Below are 24,280 nucleotides of genomic sequence, written 5' to 3' on the forward strand. Positions count from 1 at the left end.
GCATACTGTTAATATTATTCTTAAGAAGTATTTGGGAGAGTAACTTTATTTTAAAAACATGCTGTGATGAACTGCTTTATTTCGGTGGTGTTTTCTGAACAGAAAATAAATTTGTTTAAAATATTTTAGGTAGTTAAACCATGTCCCAGCCCCCCTTTTTGCATTTTTAATTGAGGTTTAATTCATGTAACATAAAAGTTAACCATTTTAAAGTGGCGTTTAGTACAATCACAGTGCCGTGCAGTCGTTGCTTCCTTCTCGTTCGTTTTCGTCACCCCACAGGGAAGCCCTGTGCCATTAAGCAGCTAGCCATAAAGTTGGGCTATTTATTTGAGATTTTTTTTTTTTTGCTGTAAATTGCCGTCTTAGGAGTGCTTTTGTATCCCGTAAGTTTTGATGTGTTGTATTTCCATTTTCTTTGGCTCAAGATACTGTCTGATTTATTCTTTGATACATTGGTTAACCAGAAATATGTCATTTAATTTCCACATGTTGTGTTCTATCTAACAAACCAATGCCAGATCCAAGGTTATGAATATTTACAGTCCCTGTAGATCTTGTATCCTGCAACTTCGCTGAATCTGTTTATTAGCTTGAATAGTTTTTGTGACTTCTTTAGGATTTTGCACATGTAGGGTCGTTTCTCTGCATAGTTTTACTTCTTTTCTAATTTGGATGCCTTTTATTCTTATCTTGGCCTCATTGCTCTGGCTACAACTCCCACTGCAATGTCGAATATACCATCTTGTTTTAAAGATTATTTTTGAGATATTGGTTGCAAGTGACCTTTATCTAGACTAGTTTGTTAAAGATACTAATCACAGGGCTATTTGTGGCACTTTGGTGTATTTGTGCAGTTACTTTATAGAAGTTTTTAAAATTAAATCACGCTTTATTATTTTATTTGATAGTTGAATAATGTCTGACAATTGTAGAACATCTTTTGTTCATAAATATTTGTTTAGAATTTTATAATAACTACCTGAAACAAAGAAATTTTACTTACCTCGTGACAGTGGGAAATAGGAAAGATTCTATTTTATTTTATATCTTGCTGTCTAAGTTTTCTTTTTTCAACCTGTCTTCCTGTGATTATTTGTTGAAGTAAACTTCCTGTTTTGGCAACTACTATAGAAAGTTTGGTGGTTTCCACTTGTTCCTCTGGTCAGCTTAGTCTCCTTTTTTCTCCTTTCCCCTAGTAGTGATTCAGACAGCTCTGCTTAACCCCATGACAGTTATTTCCTTCTTTTTTTTTTCCTTCTGCCTTTGTTTTTTTTTTTTTTTTCAGTTGAGGTATATTTGACATATATCATTATATTAGTCTTAGGTGTACAACAATGGTTCCATGTTTGTGTATATCACCACACTGAATCTAGTTAACATCTGTCACCTTACATAGTTACCAAAATTTTTTTTGTGATGAGGACTTTTAAGACCTACTCTCTTAGCAACTTTCAAATCTACAGTAAGGCAGATTAACTTTAGTTAGTTAAGATTAGCAATAGTCACTGTGCTGCACATTATATCTCCGTGACTTATTAATTTCATAAGTGGAAGTTGGTACCTTTTGACTCCCGTTACTTATTTTTCCCACCCCCTACCTCCAGTTCTGGCAGCCCCCAGTCTGTTTTCTATATCTATGAGCTTGCTGTTTTTAGATTCCACATATAAGTGAGGTCACACAGTGTTTGTTTTTCTCTAACTCATTTCACTTAGCATAGTGCCCTCAAGATTCATCCATGTTGTTGCAAATAACAAGATTTCATTCTTTTTTATAGCTGAATAATATTCCTCTGTGTGTGTGTGTATCACATTTTCTCTCTTTCTTTTCATTAGTGGACCCTCAAGTTGTTTCTGTATCATGGCTCTTCTAAATAATGCCGCAGTGAACATGGGGGTGCATGTCTTTTCGAGTTAGCATTCTTATTTTCTTTAGATATATACCCTAAAGTGAAATTGCTGGATCATATGATAGTTCTTTTTTTACTATTTTGAGTACAGTTTTGTCCCTTTGACTGCTTTTCTCCAGGGCTAAATAAGTATTTCATTGCAGTTATATGAATAAGGTAGGTCTAACCAAGGGTTTCAGATAGGTTTTTCTCTTGGGTGTAAATTCTAGTCAGCTGGTGATGGCAGCCTCGGGAGCTGTGAGCACAGGGTTTCTAAGACCCAAGTTTTGAGCTTGGAAAAATAGACTATTTGTGTGATTATTATTCTTCCCCATAAACCTAGGCAGTTGTGTGCCAGTACACAAACCAGATTTCTGGGATTCGTATCCTAGCCTGTTACAAGAAAGGACGTCACAGACGCAGAAAAATGTTGAGAGCAGATTTGGAAACATCAGTTTTCCTTGTTTTGTTCACTCATTCCAGCCTAATCAAGAATAGGTTATTCTTGATTTAGAATCCTTTTATGGACTTCTAGTGTAGATAATCCTCATCATAAAATACAATTTGCCTCACTTTTAAAAAAATTTCTGTGTATATTTTCCCTCTTGCCCCTGGAGCCGTGTATTTTTAGGCATCAGAGCTCAGGCCGTGTTGGGCCAACCTTCCCCTGTTTCACAGCCCCGTCCCTCCTGTAGGTGTCACTGTAATGTAGTGAGGCGCGGGGTGCCTCAGCGTCCTGCCTGCATGTGCGTCTGTTCCTCCTCCTGTCCCGCTGTAGGGCTTGCTCTTGTATCCTCGTGCCCTGTGTAAGCGTTTTTCTCTGTGTCTTCTGAGCTCTGAATCTTGTGCTGCTTTACAACCTGTGGTTCGCTGGATTCACAGAATTAATCCTTTAGATGTCACCAGAATTCAAAGCATGAATTTGTTTAGGGCCCAGTGGAAACAGTGTCAGACTTTATTTTGGGGGGCTCCAAAATCACTGCAGATGGTGACTGCAGCCATGAAATTAAAAGACGCTTACTCCTTGGAAGCAAAGTTATGACCAACCTAGACAGCATATTTAAAAGCAGAGACATTACTTTGCCAACAGAAGTCCATCTAGTCAAGGCTATGATTTTTCCAGTAGTCATGTATGGATGTGAGAGTTGGATGGTGAAGAAAGCTGAACGCCGAAGAATTGATGCTTTTGAACTGTGGTGTTGGAGAAGACTCTTGAGAGTCCCTTGGACTGCAAGGAGATCCAACCAGTCCATCCTAAAGGAGATCAGTCCTGGGTGTTTATTGGAAGGACTGATGTTGGAAACTCCAATACTTTGGCCACCTCATGCAAAGAGTTGACTCATTGGAAAAGACCCTGATGCTGGGAAGGATTGGGGGCAGGAGGAGAAGGGGACGACAGAGGATGAGATGGTTAGATGGCATCACCGACTCGATGGACATGGGTTTGGGTAGACTCCAGGAGTTGGTGATAGACAGGGAGGCCTGGTGTGTTGCGATACATGGGGTTACAAAGAGTCGGACACGACTGAGCGACTGAACTGAACAGATCCAGAAAACTCTTCTTATGGATCATTTCTGGGTTAGTTTCAGTGGTTCTTTCTGAACCTAGGGGCCCTACTCAATGTTTTTTTTCTTAAACCTTGGGGGGGCACTTACTTGATATTTCTTGGAACCCCAGGATAGTGTAGGGAAAAAATGTTAAGTGTCTATCATACTTTCCAGTGTACTATCTTTTTTAATCCACAAACAAAACAACCCCCCTCCCCAACCTTACAAAAGAAGTATCTACATTTTTTCGGGTGAAGACATTTAATAATAGATTAACTGACTTGCCCATAGTCTGACAGGAGCTAAAATTTGAACCCAGTTCCTTGGCTCTCACCAATCCCAGTGTTCTTTCCTTTCACCTTTGACAGTCATCAGCCAACCTGAGAAAGTATCGGCTGATAACAGTGCTTACCTCTCTCTCCCCCAGCTGTAGTTGTCCGTTCCTTTAGTCTTCATGTTGGCCCCGGTGGCTCACCACAAGTATAGCACCTAGGTTCTCTGCCTCTGGGGTCTCTGAAGTCTTACTTGGCAGAAGCCTGGAATCCAGCTTTGGTATATTCCCTGGGACAAAAGAGGAGCATGAGCAGTATTGTCTCCCATGGTTGAGGCCCTGTTACGCTCTTAAAACCTGCCATCTCTTTTAATTTTCTCAGTACTCCAGTGTGATTAGTATTATATTTGTGGGACTTCCCTGGTGGTGCAGTGGTTAAGAATCTGCCTTGTAATGCAGGGGATGTGAGTTCAATCACTGGTCACGGAACTAAGATCCTATATCCTGTGGGGTACCTAAGCCCATGTTCTGCAAGTAGAGCCTGTGAGCCCAAAGAAAAGATCCCTTATGATCCAACAAAGATCCTGCGGGCTGCAACTAAGACCTGATACGGCCAAATAAGTAAATAAATACATTTTTTAAAAAGTATGCTTGTTTTACTGGAGAAGGAAATGGCAACCCACTCCAGTATTCTTGCCTGGAGAATCCCATGGACAGAGGAGCCTAGCGGGCTACAGTTCATGGGGTCGCAGGAGTCGGACATGACTTAGTGATTAAACCACCACCACCATACTTGTTTTACAGATGAAGAAAGTTGGCCATTTACTATGAATATGAGAAGTGCTTCTTCAGCAGCTAGGCAGACATGCATAAGATGTATCTTTAATACTTGGACACCCAGGATGAGATATACAGGCAGTTACACCTGGGCCTGCTCCTCCTGGAATTGCTCATTGTTTATGAGTGACCAGAAATAATCTTGATAAGGAAGCCTTCCTTGTCGCCTTGTTTGGTATAGCATGTGATATGAAGAAACAAGTTTTGTCCAGTTAAGCCCAAATTGGCCAAAGGAAAAGAGCAAACTAAATTTTCTTACTGCTTATTTGTCCTTCCTCAATTCAGTTACATAGACCTGGAGATACTCCTAGTGGTCCATATCCAAGCCCTTAATACAGTGAAGTGGTACTAGAAGCCATTGAGGAGGAGATGTATTTTCCACACTTGTGATGGAAACAGAAGCCGTCTTCAAGGGGAACTTTGTTTACATGCTGGGAAGAGTTTACTTGATATAAAGGGCCTCCTTCCAGTAAGCATCTTTGGAGGTATTCCCAGAAACTTCAGCTAGCCCTGTGAAAGAGAACAAATTAGATCAAGTTTCTCCTTATTTAGACCAGCTTCCAAATATATTTCCCTCTATTATTAAAAAAAGCAGTTATTCTGCCCATTGTTGATTTAGCCGTATCTACAGATATCTGAACATGTGATGTTTTTCTTATATACCAGACTATGAGTTTCTTTCCCCTGATGCTAGGCTGCTAATGTGGGTGGCCTGCTTATTTAGATTTGTGTGCGTTCCTGCCCTTTGGGCCTCCAGTTAATACTGACCCAGCCCCTGGGTGGACTGACACTTGAAACCTTGGATGCTGTTTCCTTTCTTTGTTTATAGTCCTTGGGTCTCAAGATTATGTTCCCTCCGTCTGTGTGCCTATTTTTAGCTGGGGCTTTTTTCCCAGTATCATGACTGCCTAGATTCTCAGTCCTGGCATTCTTCTGTCTAGTTTATCAATTCTGTGCCCAAACCCTTGGGGGTTTTGAAGTACAGAAGGATGTTACTAGACAAAAGTCGTTAAAGTACATATCTATTTGATGAGTAAGAGCAGTTGCCAAATCTTACATCCATAACTTTCAAATCTGTTGATTTTCTCTGTGTGCTATTCTTTTCGTTCCTTTGTGAAGTTTTAGGCATTCTGAAACTTTGCGGAGTCATTTGTGTATTAACTAAAATGATACTGCATTGTTTTCATTAACTTAGCTAAGATTTGTTAAATATTTATTGTATATTTTAGTGACATCAGCGAGTTGAAGAAAGAGTTTTTAAGCCATAGTTGTGAGGATTTAATCTGTTGGTCTTAACTTTTCCTCAAGCTTTTTAGTGCCGATTGTATATAAGATGTTTTGTACAACTCAGTGTGGAGATCTAAAAATGTAAGGATAAGACTTAGGGAAATGGCTGCACTATAAAGCAGAAAGGGGATGAGAGGTACAGGCAAATACTATAGGCGTGCTGGTGGCTTTGCTTGTAGTTTATCCTGATAAAGCCAACAGTTTTGATACGGATGATGGTGACGATAGTATCATTTATTGAGCCAATTTCTGTTAAGTCCTGCCTACCAGGCATTGCTCTAAGCATTTTTGTTCTAAGCATGAATTGTTTCAGTTAATTCTCACATGAGCTAGGAATTTATATAGGCTGCATTTGACACTTGAAGAGACTCAGACACCGAGATCTCAAGTAACCTGCCTGTTGTCGTCTGACAAGTAAGGAGTAGACCTGGGATTTGAACCTGGTCAGTCTTGTTTCCCCGTCTGCGATCCCAGTCCCTGAGCTGTCCTGCCTCTGTGCATAGTCAGTATGAGCCCTTCCCTCCTCTGCTCCCATTTTCCTCCTGCCTCCTCCTGTCTCTCCACTCTTATCATGGGACCCTGTGTTTTGTCCTCATTAGACTTCTTAGAGTTCTCTGAACAATACACTCTGCTTGTTCTTGCCTTTGTGTCTTTACACTTGGCTTTTTTTTCTGTCTTCCAGGAAAACTTTTCTACCTCTGTCCTCTAAGAGACCAGCTTCTTCATTTCTCCACAAGATAAACTTGTTCTGTCATCTTTGTCTGGCTAACTTATGTAGATGGATTTCAAGGGTGGCATCTTTTACCATTCTTGTCAGATAGTCCCTTTGGAAACTCTTCCCTGACCTCCCAAGCGGGGGTTAGGTTTCTCTCCGTGATGCTCCTCCAAATATTCTACATTTCCATCTGCCTTAGCTCTTAACATGCTGAATCATAACTGATAGTTTAGTATGGGGCTGAGCTTGAGACTACAGTCTTAGTCTCTCTTCCCAGCACGTAGCCTAGTCACCTGTTTGGTGAATGAATGCTTGTTGTGGTTGTTTAGGTGCTGAGTCAGGTACAAGTCTTTGTGACCCCGTGGACTGGGGCCCGCCAAGCTCCTCTGTCCATGGGATTCTCCAGGCAAGAATACTGGAGTGGGTTGCCATTTCCTTCTCCAGGGGAATCTTCCCTACCCAGGGCTCAAACCTGCATCTCCTGCATTGGCAGACAGATTCTTTACCACTGGCCCACTTGGGAAGGCAGCTGAATGCTTAGTGGGAGTTGAGAAGTATATGGGGTGGGATCTTTCAGCTTAACTAAAAGCCAGTATTTGAGGAACTGTAAAATGATCTTGTCATTTTGGAGCTACCTAACCATCAAGGGACTTCTCAGTCTGTCGAAGATGAGTCAGCACTTCATCTTTTTCACTTGTGAAAAGGAAGGTGTAGTAATTGAGGACCCAGGATTAGTCTTTAGTCTTCTGAGAGAATTCTTCAAGTTTTGACTGGAAGCCTTTCTCCCTTTATTGTGCTGTCCCAGGCCATTAGTCATTAGGTGTTCCCAACCTCTGCTCTTGAGTGGAGCCCAAGAAATCTCTTGTGGGCACCCAAGAATCTAAGACCTCTCTGGTCTCTGGTGCAATCAGTTTGTGTTAAAAATTTCTGTTTGACAGTCTGAAAAGCACTTTGGTATATCTAAAATCTCCATCCATTTACCCCACATGTGGTCTGTCTGATCATAATCTGGAAACTTGGGGGATCATGGTTGAATCCTGAATTATTTCATCACCAAATCTGGTCATCGTTGACTGTCCCTTTTCTCCTCAGTGTGGCTACTTTCCCAGCTTCTTCCCTGTTAACCGCTACAGACCACGCTGTCCTCATGTCTTGCCTGCAGTGTTGCAGTAACGCACCCTCCTGTCCCTCCTCCTGGTCTTTTCTAATCTGTTCTTGATCAAACAGTAAGAACAGTCTTTTTGTGTCCCTAAAACAGATTTATTTATTTACAGAGTCGGGAGATGTGGTCATAAAAGGGCAACGTAAGAGATCTTTGCAGTGATGAGACTTCTGTGTCTTGTATCCATGCTGACACTCTGTAGTAATGTGCTTCAGTTTTAAGATACTACCATGGTGGGGAAGGGGACACTGGATAAAAGGTACACAGGATCGCTCTGTATTATTTCGTAAAACTTCATGTGATGTTACAATTATCTCAATAGTATTTCAATAAAAAAAACTCTTCAGTGCTTTCCTACTCCTTTGGGATAAAGACTAAAGTCATTTAGTATGGTCATCTCTGACTTTCATCATCTGGCTTGCCATCTCTGTGTTCCAGACACACTGACCTTTCACTGTCTTTAACATGCCAGCTTCTTCACTTACAGCCTTCTTATTCTCTTCCTTCTAACTAAAAGATGATACTTTCCTTTGGTTAATTCCTCCTCATCTTTTGTATATCAGCTTCATTTTTATTTCTTAAAGAAAGGCTTTTCCTGATTTCCCAGACTAAATCAGATTTCTTCAGTTAGGAACTCATAAAATACCCGGTATTTTTCCTTTATGGCAGTCATCATAATTTGTATACATTTGTTTATTTGTGTGGTCCTTTGATTCTTATCTGTCTATTTCACTAGACTCCACTGGGGCGGGGTCTGTATTTTTATTCTCAGCATTCAATACAGTGAGTAATGGAAACATGTAAGACATGAAAGACACTGTCTTTCTCTCTCAGTGCTTGTTCTCTTATTGGCATCAAATCAGCACTTTAGACACCTATGCCAGGAGAGTAGGTCCCAATCCAGATATCTAATTTATGCTCTCTTCCCAGGTCATAACTTTGGATTTCTCTTGGTTTGCCTAAAAATAAGCCTCCTTCAGGTTACGAAGACATTTATTAGAGGAGGGATAGGATGTGATTGAGCAAGAAGAGTGCTCTTGCTCCTAAGGGCTGAATCTACCAAAGAGCTGTCTCAGGCGTGGCCTGCTTACCTCTGGGAGGTGGCCAGCCTTGGATTTGTTGGGTATGTGAAGTTTATCTGGAGCTGAAATTCACTGACCTTCTGAAAGTCATGGCTCTTTTCATCGGCCTGGCAGAACTTTATGTTGTCACATTGAATATCAGCCTACTGAGAGGTCCCAGCTCTATGAATGTGGGCATATGTATGATTTGGTGACTATTCTTAGTCGGACAGTGGAATTCATGCCAGCTAGTCTAAATAGAAAGAGGTATTGGTTAGCATAAAGGATTTGTACACACAGAATTTTTGGACAGATCAGACAGTTAAGCTTGGACCTGACATGCAGAAGCAATGCAACCAGGAGAAATGCTCAACAACACCCGAGGACTGTTTGAGCAGAAGTGCTACATAGTATTGCTGCTGCTCTTTGACACAGAGTCGGAAATCAGAGGGCAGAACCTCTGGAACTTCTGCTAAGTTCCTGCAGGAAAGCCATGTGTCTCCATGACTGTATCTGACATGAGAGCTTCCAAATTACAGTGAGTCGCTTAGGGCTTCCAAGTCTGCACAAGTGTGCCTGCACTGGTATTCCACTACGTCACAGGTGAAACAATAGCTGCAAAGGAGTCCAGGAAGCCCAGTCTTTAGCTTTCCAGTCTCCAGGGTACGGGAAAGCACACTGGAAACAGGTGTTGGGTGAGCTGCTCTGTGTTGTCTGCCATAGCAAATTAAAGGCTGACCGTTCCAGACAGATCTCATTGACCAGTGAATATGTTTTTTGGATCTAGGCTAAACTTGGTTTACTACCTGTTAGGTACTTAACATGAGAACCTAGATTGTGAAACGGGGTAGTGATGATCTTTTAGATTCTCAGGTGGTAGATTTTGCCTGTGTTGAATTATGAACTTTATAGATATTCAGTTGACCCTCAAACCATGTCAGGGTTAGGGGCAGTTGACTCCTCCATGCAGTCAAATATCTGTGAACTCCTATCTCTGTTTCAAAAACAAAGGAATTGATAAATGACTCACCCAAAGGCAGGAAGCTGAAACAGTTTGGGTAGAATCGGAATTCAAATCCTAGTTCCACCTGTGATCTCTTATTGAACAAAAGCTTTTCCCCCTACTTAGTTAAAGATCTGTAAAATGAAAATACAGATATTACAGTTATTAGAAAAAAATCCACATATATGCAGACCTGCACAGTTCAAACCCATGTAGGTCGAGGATTGACTGTATATGATTTTGTGCAATACCCATACATTTGCATATTCAGTCATGAAATGTTGTTATTGAAAACAAGTATGGGCTATTTTGGGCTTCCCATTGTCGCTAGTGGTAAAGAACTGCCTGCCAGTGCAGAAGACATAAGAGATGTGGGTTTGATCCCTGGATCGGGAAGATCCCTTAGAGGAGGGCGTGGCAACCCACTCCAGTATTCTTGCCTGGAGAATCCCATGGATACAGTAGCCTAGTGGGCTACAGTCCACAGGGTCGCAGAGAGTTGGACGCGACTGAAGCGACTTAGTATGCACATGGGCTATTCCATACTGTACTAGGAGCTAGTAATACAAAGGAAAGTAAGCCTGCATTCAAGAAGCTCATAGACTTGGTGTAACAGTGTTTTTCAACAGAGATGTACAGTGAAGTTAAAATACAAGTGTGGCATTCCATGTTTATATCTACTATCTTCCACATGCACCAGCGTCAAGTTCCCAAATATAGAGAGAGAGTCCAGAAACTTGCATTTTTAGCAGACTTGACTGTTGATTTTTAAGCACTGTCTCTTGATGAAGAACCACTGGTCTAGTGGATCAGTAATAACCATTTTGTTTTACTGCTGTTGAAAAACCAAGGACTGTGTTTCAGTTTGCAAGTTATTTTCCTTTTTTATTGCCTTTAAAACGTTTTATAACTGCATGCTTGTTTTACAGGAGCAGAGCTGCCGGGACAAGTCATCTCTATGGCAGCTTCTACTCTAGCAACCTTGGCCATCTCCATCACAGGGTATGAGTCGAGCTCTGAGGACCACACCTCTACCCAGCCTGCAGGTGACTGGTGTTGTGAGAATGCCTTCAGGATCCTTCTGGAAAATGGAATATACATAGACTATAAAATTAGGAAAGACACTAGCATCACAAGATGCTATTTACTGGTCCTTCATTTTTCTCTCTGGTTCCTATTTTTACACTTTTTTCCTTCTGTCTTTGTTCTCATGTATCACTTTTTTCATTCATTTAATTATTTATCTTCTTAGGTTTCTTACCTTGATTCTTCATTCTTTCCTTTTTTTTTTTTTTTAAAGGGCTTTTCTTATTTTTCTTTTGTTATTCTTTCTCACTATCCTTTCATTTTGTTTTCCTTTTCTTAAAGACCCATTTACCTTTGTCTGTATTTTCTCCTACTTAGTCCTTTTATTTGTCATTTCTATAACTTGTCAGTTCTCCTCCATTGTTCTCTTTTGCTCTCTTTATGTTGCAGTTTTTGGTCATTGTTCCTTTTCTCCATCTTTCTTTTGATTTTTGTTTTCCATCTTCCAATCATTCATTTCTCTGGCATTTTTTGCTTTTCTTTGCAAAGTTTGCTTTGCATGCCTCTTGCTGTTAGTATATTGACTGTTTCCCTTAACACAGAATCCTCTAATTATGTTGGACACAGAGCTCCTGTGAGATCCAGCTAGTAGTTTTATACCAGCTTTAAAGTCATACCAGACTCACAGAATTCAGGATTGTAAAGGCCTTGTCTGTCTGTCCCAAGAGGCCCATTACTGTCAGAGGTTTGAGAGTTAAGGAGCTGTTTTCATGAGCTCTCCTGGAAGAACTCACGTTAGAGGAGTCTTGAAAGAGGGGATCAGCTAAGAAGAAGGCATTTGGGGTAGTAGTAAAACTTATTTTTCTTACACATTAAATTATGTTTTCAGAGTAGAGAGGGGATGATGTTTTGGTTATGGACTTACTATTCTTATGAATATCTGCCACATCCAGCAACATGAAATTTCCAAATTAGGAAGACATTCATTCAGAGAGCAAACAGAAGCGTATTATAATTAGCTTGGTGTTTAGCCCCAAACCTCTGGGTAGAATGTTAGTTTTCATGAGATGGGCTGACTTAAACATGGTCCCAGTTACACATCAGTAGTAAAAATATACTCATAGCTAAGCATCATTTAAAAAAAAAAAACCACTAAGGAAATTATAATAAAGCACTCACAGGGCTATTGTGGGGTTACTTATGAAAGTTATGAAATAACAGGGAAGGCATTCTTAGAGTAAAGATTTAATGAGTACCTTCTACATGTCAGGTAATATTTTTTTGCACTAGGAATTCAGTGGAGGGGCAAGCAAGACAGACTAGGTCTTATTTCTTCTGGAGTTGGCATTCAACTGAAGGGAGAAAGTGGGAAAGGTTCTGAGTGGAAAATGATACAACTGTATAAAATTGTATAAAGAAAATGGGGCAAAAAGGGCGTTGAAATTAGGGGTGTTCATTTTTTTTTTTACCTAGACTTTAAGAAATAAGGTATACTTTTAACTTTTTTTTATAGAAGGCAAAATATAGGTTTTAGGATCTTTCTCATTTCCATCATTGTGATATATTCTGAGTAATAGTGAAATATGGCAGTAGTTGCATTGTTAGAAAGCAGTGCCTTATGAAATAATTCAGTGTGATATCCTATATTTGAAGATTCCTCATCCACAGCAACCTGTTATTTTTTAGTATCTCATTCTAAGAGAAAGATATGCTTCAAAACCCTGGGTTCTTGTAAGAGCAGCTGGTCCCATTTAGATAAAATGACGCTGAAAAGCCATATTGTTTCATATGTATATAAATACATCTACAATAAAGTTAAAAGAGAAGGAGATTTTAATTAAAGAATTCTGTATGTTAATATTTATTGCTTTATATGGTTTGAGTAATTTTCATGGGCTAATTATAATTCTGTTACTTTGTCATGTGATTTTCTTTAGTTTTTTTTATCTAAATGCTATATATATATACACATATAAATAGAAATGATAAATATGTCATAAAAAACTTGAACAGTATAAAATGTATAAAGTAAAAATAAACCATTTCTCATACTTAATCCTGTCTTTCAACGAACTTAATTTCCGTAGATGTAAACACTGTCAGTATTAATTCTCCTCACCTTTTTCATTACATTTGCAAGCATACATCATTCTCCACACCTTTTTTTTATTACATTTGCAAGCATCCATCCAGGTCTTATTTTCTTTTTTAACCCAGTGTAATCATGCTATCTTAGTACATCTTGAAGGCTTAAACCAGGCTAGCCTAGTTAATTGCTCTGTATTACTATTTATCAATGTGGACCAATATGTGGGTGATTTTTTTTTTTTGCTTTCCCTCCTCAGGGACAGAAACCATGGACAGAGGAGAACCCCCTTCAACACTGGCCTCAGCTTCTTCACCCGCCTCCCCTTCACCCACCCTGGGCAGACAGAGACCTGAAGTTGGCACGTTTCTTAGGAAGAAGAAAACTAGTGACATCTACTTCGTGTCTCTCCTTTGGGCCATCGTCGGAGTCCAGATCTGGTCCAACCTGTGGATTGTACAGTTGCTGCCCGTGCCTATTGCAGGTAATTGGTTAGTGATGATCTTATCTTGCCTTTGAAGATTTTTTTTTTAATTTGTGGATTTTTTTTTTTAATGTTTGAGATAATTTTACTATCTTTTTAAATAAAAAAGGGGAGTAGGCTGTGAATATGGTGGCCCCCACAAAGTTTTTACAACTATAATTACCCTGGACTTATTCTCGAGACCATAGGACGTCTCCTAGGACATCTCCGGAGGTTTAAAAATGCTGATGAAGGAATTGTTGACCTGGCATGTAACACTGAGCTCATGGTTCAAAATAGTAAACAGTGAACTGTTAGATTAAAGGCCAGGGCTAAGGACACAGAGCTCCCTAGAGTAGGGAAATCATAGTGGCTGGGACCAATTATCTAGGGTCCAGACGTCAAGACAACCCTCACAGATGAGTAGCACTTCCTTCTAGTCCCTCCTCCTCCTTAGTTAGCTTTTAACAGAAGGTTTAACCCCTGTTTAAAGGGAAACCACAGTATCCCACCGCAGAGGGTTCCCTTCATATTGCAGTTTGAGTAGTTCCCGCTGAAATCATGTAGCGTACAGCTGTTTGTAACAGCCCTGGTCTCTACGGAACCATGGTGAAAGATTCAGATGTACAGAGCATCAAGAAGAGACATAGAAATACAAATGAGAATGTTACCCTGTGGGGGTATAAAATTATGATGTGTATGGAATACCTTCTGCTTATCTGGTCACTACACATCAAACATCTAAGGAAAAGAACAAAATTTGGCAAGAGCAGCTCTAATAGCCAAAGAGACAAGGACAGGTCAGAGGTTAGTATGCTTTATCCTGGAACGGTACAGTGTGAGGGGCCAAGGTTGTAGTCAATGAAATCCTCATGACCAAGGTGTCTAACGTTTATATGGGCTTTGAATCCCTGACCCCTTCAAGGCTTCAGACTTCACAGAGAGGGTGGGAGATAGGTAGGTGGGGATTGTGTGGAAACTGTCCCAGTTCCATCAAGCTGGAATATTTTGAACTTTGTTCCTTCCTTCCTCCATTAAACAAAAACAAAAGCAAAAAAAAAAAAAAAAACCTATCTATTTTAGCACTGGCTTTACTGTTTTAGGAAGGTTATGTGGAACTGAACCTGTTTGTAATCTCTGTCTCTCTTGTGTGTGTATTTCTCATCTTCCTCATAGTCTGGGTCCTCAAAAAGCTTGTTATTCACTTTGGCGTTGTGAACTTCCTGGAGAAGCGCGGCGCTGTGTGGTGGCAGGTGATAGAGCACTTCCTGAAGGAGCGGCAGGAAGCCCTGGCCCCGTGGCCAATTATCGGGCTCGGAAAATTCTTGTTAAAAGTTGATAGCAAGGTATTGTATTTTCATAACTTGAGCTGCTTTCAAAAGTGGAGTTTATTATGTATTTCATTGTCTAAAAGATTCCATTTTATGGTATATTAGTATTTACGTTGTACTTGCTGATAACACATTTAATGTCTAACTTTGATGAAATTTAGAGTGATGGATGGGATAGATGTAGTTTGAATAATTGTTGTGTATTTTTACATCTTAAAAATGAGGGAAAAGGAGCACCTAGTTCAACTCTTATTTTATAAGGACCAAATTGAAATCTAGAGGGGTTAAGTGACTTGCCTAAAATTATATAACCAGGTGTAGCTCAGTGCAGTGAATAATTTTGGATAATTCTCATGCATCAGATAGCATAAGTTTTAGGGAAAACCAGATGAATCCTGGAAAACTAGGTAGAGAAACTCTGTTTTAGTGGGGAGACAGCAATCCATTAGAATTTAGAGGCTGTGCTAGATTCAGAAGAGATGGTTTGGAGCATAGTCTCTGAATTCAAACTTTGGATTCAGATCCCAGTTCTGCTGCTTGTTAGCTCTGTGACCTTGGATGAGTTTTGTAACCTTTCTGTGCCAATGAATATAAAGTATAATAGCAAGTATGTCTCAGAGAATCGTAGTGAGGGTTCAGTGAGTTAATACATGTTCAATTCCTAGACTGGGATCTGGTACACTGTAAGCTCTGTATAAGTGTTGAGCTGTTGTTATAGTTTGAGGGGAGAGGTGTGTCCAGGATACAGTGGTAGTAACTGAGCAAGAAATGACTCACTGTTGGTGAGAGCAGTGGGAAAGGTGATACCAGAGCACATTTTGAGCACTGCCAGGAGTTTATTAGCGAGGCCTGGAAGAAGAGCGGGTAAATGGAGCGGTGTAGGGGCACCGAGACCCCCACAGAGTGAGTTCTTAGGGAACACGAAGAAAGTGGGATATGTGAAACGGTGATTAGTGGGAGGCAGAGCTGGAGAGTCAGGCAAGACTGGATCAAGAACGCCTTTTTGTATGCTGTGCTGTGCAAGCTGGACTTGCTAGTGACTACTTTTAACAGGTCCATCCATGGCTTAAGGCTGAAAAACACTGTTGGATGAAGCAAATGTAGACAGAGACAAGAACAGTATCTGGAGTTCATGTGAGGGGGCGGAAGTCAAAGGAGGTGCAGGGGATACATATTTCTAATATATTGCCTGGTTGTCTTCCAGAAAGTTTGTCAGTTTTAGTTCCCACCTCAGCAGCATATGAGAATGCCCATTTCTTTGAGCTCTTGCCAGTACTGGATATTACGGTATAACTGAAAGTCCATTTTAGTTTTGTAAAAAGAAGTATCTCGGTGTTGTTTTAATTTGAAATTTTAAAAAATAACAGTTTAAAAAAAAAAAAATAACAGTTGAGTTGACCATTCATTTATTTGCTTCTTGGCTGTTTATATTTTTCTTTTTTAATTTGCCTATTGTGTGTGTGTATGTGTGTGTGTGTGTCTTTTGTGACCCTGATGTGTGGCTTCTGGGAATGTTAGTTCCCTGACCAGGGATTGAACCTGGGCCCTTGGCAGTGAAAGGACAGTTCTGACCACTGGACCACCAGGGAATTCCCTGCCTATTGTGTTCTTATTAATTTTTTTTCAATTTTTTAAAATAAGAATCTAGGACTTCTCACAGATTTCAACATGTTGATCACATCTCCCTGACTAAGGTGAAGTTTTATCTTACTAGAGCAGATTTATCACTTCAAGCTGTAAAGAGGGTGACTCTTACACCAGTTAATTTTTTGTCTTACCACTATCAGATGGCATAAAAACTAAATCTATTTTCAGTGTTCCCATGTACTTGTATTGGGAACACTTCATTTAGGAAAACTGTACAGTTGTGTTGGTTGAAATTCCAGGGGCATCAGAAGTATTTGTTATGGGGTAGTCTTGTAAAAATTTGTCATTTTTATTCTAATTTATATGTCAGTCTTGTTCTTCAGGAAGAGAGACAGTAAAATGAATAAAACTAGCATTTTCTGTTACATATGATATATATCAGAATAAATGGCTATCACAAATTGATATTTGTTCAATTATAATTGATGTCAAAATTATGTTTTATGCAGTATAATAATGTATCTGGGGTCCTGCTTTGGGGAATAAATCTATTTTCCGTGTTTCTGTTTAATTTCAATTGATTGGACCAGTGTTGAAATGATCCATCTAGAGAAGATTGTTTGAAGTATGTGTCTAAACATGTACTAGGTGTGATTTAGGAATAAGTCTGCAAAGAGCATTTAGTCATTCAGATGAAATTAAGCTTTTTAGTCTTTATGCTTTTTATACACTAATAATGCTTTAAATCCTATGTTTGTTGATTTTTATTTTATGTGACCATTAACTAGCATTAGTTATTATAGTGCTAAATATTGTGAGGTGTAGATGAGGTAAGGTCTATGTGAAAAAACAGCAGCATATTACATACAGTAGAAAAATGCATGCCTGAAAAATTGGAAATGGAAGAAAATGCGCCCAATACGATCAGAATCTTAAATATGTCTGCTTTTTGACCAGGTGTTCACTGTTCCAAATGAGCACTGAAATATTTTACTCTAGGAAATGTAAAATAAGTACTATTATAAAGCTTCAACTACAAAGTTCAATGAAAATGTAGTGTGTGAACAGGAATTAGTTTATATAAGGACTGAAAATCCTTTTAAAGCATGGTATGTGAAAAATCTTAATTATAGCTTTGATCTTTGGAATTTGGTGTGAAAGTTTAAGCCTGTAAGCATTCAGGTTATCTTTATGTACTTTTAATCATTGAATTTCGAACAAAGTTTGTGGTTATCATCATTTCAATCGTGTGTCTTAAAGGAATACTACATTCACTTGATTTTGAAACTTTGTTAATGCATTTCAGCTTTTTTTCCAGTTTTTCCTTTGTCCGAGATGATTTCCTCCTCATGCTCTCAGTGACTCTCTTTTCTTTTCATACTGTTACTGCATTCTCTAATGATATGCCACTGTTCTTATCTTCTCTCTCACCTTACCCCTATCCTCAAGCTCTGGCACTGGCTAAATAAGAAGGTAAATGAACATCCGGATGTTGATTTTTACTATTGAACTTCCCCCCGGTATCTCCGTTCTCACCCTGTTTCTGTTCATATGTCAGACTAAGTTTTTGTTTTTTAAAGTTCTAATTATAAGCTATGGAAGGTCGTGAAGCATTAATATTGCCACAGTGCAGTTTGCTAAAAACTTAAAGCTATTTATTTAGTATGTGGATGGTATCTCCTTGCCCGAGTGTGTTGACGTTCTGTCTCGTGGTCCTGTTGTCCACTGTGACCTCCAGACCTTTTCAGCTCTATCATGTGGCCCAGCCTGATACTCTCGTCTCCTTTAATGTGTGAGAGCATTTTAGGCAAAAGTTACTGAAAAGGACAGAGAGCTCTTTACGGCTACTTTTTCTATAAATAACACCATAGTTTTTTTAAAAAGATTTGTGAAATATTTGTATGATTCTCTTGGCCAATAGTGTTATATGTTGTCTTTTTTTTTATAGCTAGTGTTTCAAAATTTTATTTTTTATCTCTCAAAAAATGGTGTACTCATGGCCCATGACATCTAGTTTTATGTATTTCCCAAAATGTGAGGTTGTATCTATGGTAAATGCCTCATATGATTGCCATGGAATTTTCAGTAACTTAAATGAAGTCTAATCCAGATAGGTTAGGAGTACCATAGTACACATACAGTAGATCTGACAGTGTTATCGGATCCCTAGGGCAGATAGCAAAAGATGGTATCATTCATGTGTGTTGTCATTAAACACAATAAGACCTTAAAAATCTTCAGTGAAAATATTACAGCAGGCCTTAAGAAAAATGTGTTACCTCTTAGAAATAGTTCAAAATGAGGCTCTTGGGTATAAAGATTAGAGTTTCATTCTTTCTGTTGAAAGAGAATAGAGGGGAGACTTATTGACAGTGCTTATTACACTTTTAAACTTTGGACTGAAAATAAACTGTGTGTAAAATCAACATACACACATAGCACCATGATCACACACACACATACAAACACACATACACAAATGGTTATGTGTACCTCCACTCTACAAAACAAATATGAGTAAATGAATTCAATCCTTGGCAAATGATAGTGTTACAAAAATAAGTTATATTTTCTTACTTTGATTAAAGTAGGTGGTCTTATGTATTTCCCAACTTTGTTTTTATTGAAATGAAATTGTTCTCAAGAGATGAGAGAAAGGAGAGCTAAAGTCATTAAGTTCAATCTGATTGAACCTTTGGTGACTTGAGTAAGGTTACCTAATTCATAGCTGACTAATTGTGAATTAGTTTTAAAAGATTCTCAAGGGGTCAGATAACCGTTTCCTTTTCTTTGATGATTCTGTGTAGCATAGGTAAAGTATTGGTGTAGAGTTGGAGTAACTGCTTTAACTTCTGAGAGTCTGTGCCCTGGGAAAGCACATAAATAAATTGAAGTCTGTTTTGTTACATATTTCATCCAAGGGCAGAAAATTTGCAGCATTGGGTATTGGTATTCCAAGTTCAAGTGGAGTGAATTAGAAACTATTTCAAGAGAAGTGAGGGCGAGAAACATGGCTATGATTAATTGAAATGTAACTGTTTCTTAAGACTTACTTGTTTTCTCATTATTTATTATTTGCACTGCTAGAATTAGGCTAAGAAAAACAAAGCAAAATAAAAACCTACACGTCCAGAATAATGAATAGAAAACTCAGTAGTGGAATGACAGTTTCTTCATAACTTGGTAAAGAAGGCGAGTCAGTTTAGAAGCCTCAGGGTATCTTTTGATATAACTATGTATTTACTGACATTTCTACATTTAGAAAAAAATGCATGCCCTTTATTTATACTTAAAACATTCAGAATGTCATTTTAAAAGTACTTCCCTCCTACTTTTAGAAAATAAAATCTCAAACCTAAAATAAACTGGGAAATAAATGGAGCGGGGTAGGGATTGACAGGCAGTGTGGTTCCCCTTGCTTAAAGCAGAGCACGGCCTCATGGGACAGCGCCTCTTTTTGCAGTTCTTTACAAATTCTCTCCTTTATCCCCTTCTCCTTCTCCTTTGCTTCCTCTGACCACGTTTCTTTTTCTGTGTCTATGAGTTGCAGTTTCCTTATGAGTCTTGTTCCATTCACTCTTTTAGGGTGTTCGTTTCCTCTGTAAGTTTTCTATCCTCTTTGATTGTTTCCTCTAGATTGGTCCTTAGTTCTCCACATTTTTAAGTCTTTCCTGTCTCTCTTTTCCACTTTTTTTTCTCTTTCACTTTTGCTATCTTCCTTTTTGCCTGTTTTCTCAGCTTATCTTTGCTGGCCATATGTAAATAGAAACCTCCCCCCCAACCCCCGCCACACACATACCTTTTGCTTGTGTATGGAACATCTTAAGTGATTTTATTTATAGGCATGCCTTGGAAATACTGTCAGTTGGGTTCCAGACCACAACAGTAAAGTGAATATTGCAATAAGGCAAGTCACATGGTTTTCTTTGGGTTCCCAGAACATATAAAATTTGTTTGTACTATATTGTAGTGTGGACTTCCCTGATAGCTCAGCTGGTAAAAAATCCACCTGTAATGCAGGACACCCCGGTTAGATCCCTGGGTCAAGAAGATCTGCTGGAGAAGGGAAAGGCTGCCCAATTCAGCATTCTTGGGCGGCCCTTGTGACTCAGCGGGTAAAGAGTCCGTCTGCAATGTGGGAGACCTGGGTTTAATCCCTGGATTAGGAAGATCCCCTGGAGAAGGGAAAGGCTACCCACTCCAGTATTCTGGCCTGGAGAATTCCATGGACTGTATCATGCAAGTCCATGGGATCGCACTTTCACATACTATAGTCTATTGGGCTTAATAGGTGGCACAGTGGTAAAAAGTTGGCGACTGAGTTGGACACATGTAGTCTATTAAGTGTGCAATAGCATTATGTCCAAAAAATATTATAAATTATAATTAAAAATACTTTATTGCTAAAAAAAAAAAGACTAAATATCATCTCAGCTTTCAGTGAGTTGTGGTGGTAACATCAAAAGTCACTGATTACAAATCACCATAGTAAATATCATAACAAAAAAGTTTGAAATATTGGGAGAATTACCAAAATGTGATAGAGATACAAAATATGCAAATGCTGTTGGAATAAATGGCGCCAATATACTTGCTCAATGCAGGGTTGCCACAAACCTTCAATGTGTAAAAACACGTTATTTACAAAGCACAATAAATTGAAGCACAATAAAACGGTGTCTGCCTGTGTTTTAAATTTTCAATAAAACATCTAACCCTCAGTATTATCTCTTGAAAATAAATTTTTCTTTAGGTGTCTCTTATTCCAGCCCTTAGGTATATAGAGCTTGTGATAGGAAAATTCTACCCTGGCTTGAAAACAAAGTTTGACTTTTGTAATGTTGTTGTACATAATGTGTTTGTGAATATTCCATGTTTTATATGTTAAAAATACTCAGACATAACTTTAGACACTTTCCAAATAAAACATCTTTTATGTTGATGTATTTCAGGATGTGAATTTTCTAAAAAAAAAATTGAGGCTCCTAAGTTATTTTCAGAAATTGTAATTTGTGAATATCAATCCAATCTTAATTCTGATATTTTCTTTATTTTCCTATTCAAATATGTATTAACTGAGCTTTTACCACATGCTGTGCACTGTTAGGTTTTGGAGATACAAAGAGGAATCATGCAATACTAGCTCTTTGCTCAGGAAACTCTCAAAAACTAGACGTTGAGTTAGTTTCTGATTGTGATACTCTTCACTTTCACTGATTTTAGAACTTACATTCAAAATATGACCTCTGACCTTCCATATCTTAGAAACCTGTTATTACTTTTTTTAATCTCTGCATTGTCTTTGATGCTTTGGTAGCATGCACTGAAAATTAACTCTTCTGTTTGAAAGCTGTAATTGTCAAGATGAAAGATGCACTGTTTATCTTTGAGTTCACTGTAGCATCGGTCTCTTGGTGACAGTGTCCTTCCTGAAAGATAAGGAGGTGCAAGCTTAAAATCTTCGAATAGAAAGCAAATGTTTTAGAAGACATGCTGTTTTAACCATCCTTCTTTGCTCTTGAATGTTTAACTGTTTGGCGAGCATAATTCATATTTAAGAGAAGAGTAACTTACTCAGCAGTGCTCATGTTGGGATTGAGGGGTGCATTGTGGTATTTCAGTCATCAGTCTGATTGTATTTTTGAAATGTTAATTGGTAGCATTGCATGGCAGGAATTCTAGAAATCTGTCAGGATTAGATATTCTGAAAACAAAAGTTTTAGAAAATGTAGGATTATTTGTCATTGTGAAAGATGAGAGAAGTTATACTCAAAATAGAATGCCTAGTGGCATTTTGGAAAAGCATAATTTTATTGATTACGAGATAACTACTGCATTAACGATTATTCTTTATTTATAGTCAGTTATAATTTGTCATAAAGCTTATGGTTTAAAAAAAATAGAAATTTCAAGTGGATTTCTTATTTTATTATGAAATATTTCCAGTATAAACGGATAGAAGAGCACCCACATGCCTGTCTTCCAGTGTGACAAAATATTACCTGTACCAACTGAAGTCTCCTGTGTACCCCTCCCTGATTGTGCATCCATGTCCCAACCCTTTTGCTTCCAGGGTAGCTGTTATTCTGAAATTGGTATTTATCACTACCTTAACAATAGATTTTATTTGTAACCCTGATGACATTAAAGGAAAAAAATATTTTGAATGTAATTCCCATTTTAATTTGCTCCTATTTTATCTGTCTAGTTTAGGACATATCTGTATTGTAAGAGTCATCCTTTTACTAAAGTCATATATATTTGCTAATTGACAGTAGAGATTTGAGGTTACTAAGGGATTGTCATTATTTAGTTTAAAATGTTTATTAGATCGTAAATTCTAATTTGAAATGTAAACATACCACACTATGAGAATCCAAGCATAAATTTAGGTTATATTCAAATTGATTGCCTTTTCTTAGATGTGACAATAATCAGCTCTTTCTGTAACAACAATTAACACTGTTAGTTAATTTTCTAAAGTGGCTTATAGCTTTCACTGCTTTAATCATTATGCCATAGTTTCTGCAATGCTGAATAGCCTGTTTTGTCTTCATGATGTTTGAATGCACATATGTTTTTATTAAGTTGTGCTTGAAAGATGACTAATTCTCTTTCTTATTTCTGTGCAGATGATCATCTGGTTGGAGAAGATGTTAGACAAAATAATTAGCATTTTCATCATATTTTTGTTAGTGATAGGAACACTTCTTTTAGCCCTACTCCTGACTGCAAAGGTACAGTACAACAATTACTATCACCATTAATAAACTCTTTAACTGTTAGAATTTGTTGTATGGATAAGAAGCCAGCAGTTGCATGCATGGGAAATGTTACTTTGCTTATAAATAATTATAGCATTTAAAGTATTTATGATTTTTGTATTGCTGGTTTTGCCATGAATTTGCCTGATGTATTTTTATCATTTAAATTTTATTATCATAAAAATCCTCCGAGGTAAATGCAGATGAAAAATGGAGATACTGAGGGAAAAGTGGGTTTTTCTCTCAAAAGAAGAACTGTGATCTGGTCCATGACTCCTAGCGTAGATCCTGTTCACTTGATCAGAATTTGATTCCTTCCTTCACGTCTCATTGTTCTTTCTGCTGATTTACCATTAAGGTATTTCTCACTTTCCAGATCCTTCCAGCTTGCATTTCCCTTCCGCCTTGTTAGTTTGGACTGCTGTAACAGAATACCACACACCAAGTGCCTTCAACAGCAAACATTTATTTCTCATAGTTCTGGAGGCTGAGAGCCCCAGATGAAAGTGCGAGCATGGTCAGCTTGTTGGTAAAGGCTCTGTTCCTGGTTTATAGGTGGCTGTTTCCTCCTTGTATTCTCACATGATAGGGAGAAATAATAGTTCTGTATTTCTTCTTTTAAGGATGCTAATCCCATCATGTCTTCCATCAGGTTTTCCGTGGTAGCTCAGTTGGTAAAGAATCTGCCTGCTGTGCGGGAGACCTGGGTTCGATCCCTGGGTTAGGAAGACCCCCTGGAGAAGGAAATGGCAACCCACTCCAGTATTCTTGCCTGGAAAATACTATGGACGGAGGAGCCTGGTGGGCTGTAGCCCGTGGGGTCACAAGAGTCAGACATGACTTAGCAACTAAACCATCACAGCAACTAAACCTCTACACCAATCCCATCATGAGAGCTCCACCCTCATGACCTAATTACTTCCCAAAGGCCCCTACCTCTTATAACTATCACATTGAATGTTAGACTTTCAACAGACGAATTTTGAGAGGATATAAAAAAATTTAGTCCTTATTACCCCTCTTTTGGGGCTTTCCTGGTGGCTCAGAGGACAAAGCGTCTGCCTGCCATGCGGGAGACCCAGGTTCGATCCCTGGGTTGGGAAGATCCCTTGGAGAAGGAAACGGCAACCCACTCCAGTATTCTTGCCTGGAGAATCCCATGGACAGAGGAGCCTGGCAGGCTACAGTCCACAGGGTCGCAAAGAGTGGGACACGACTGAGTGACTTCACTTCACTTCACTCCGCTTTTT

At 38.7% G+C, this 24,280-nt stretch overlaps 1 protein-coding gene across 1 annotated transcript in view; it reads left to right on the plus strand.

Annotated features, from left to right (window-relative positions):
- The window catches only part of TMEM245 (transmembrane protein 245), a 78,800-nt gene that overhangs the window by 10,505 nt on the left and 44,015 nt on the right, over nucleotides 1–24,280 (plus strand). The window contains exons 4-7 of the mRNA XM_061163468.1: nucleotides 10,703–10,819; nucleotides 13,145–13,369; nucleotides 14,525–14,694; nucleotides 22,899–23,003. Coding sequence (XP_061019451.1) covers nucleotides 10,703–10,819; nucleotides 13,145–13,369; nucleotides 14,525–14,694; nucleotides 22,899–23,003 — 617 coding nt within the window. The remainder of the gene's footprint in view (nucleotides 1–10,702; nucleotides 10,820–13,144; nucleotides 13,370–14,524; nucleotides 14,695–22,898; nucleotides 23,004–24,280) is intronic.

The sequence above is a fragment of the Dama dama genome, chromosome 16 (genome assembly GCF_033118175.1).
Source record: "Dama dama isolate Ldn47 chromosome 16, ASM3311817v1, whole genome shotgun sequence".
In the NCBI taxonomy this organism is placed as follows: Eukaryota; Metazoa; Chordata; class Mammalia; order Artiodactyla; family Cervidae; genus Dama; species Dama dama.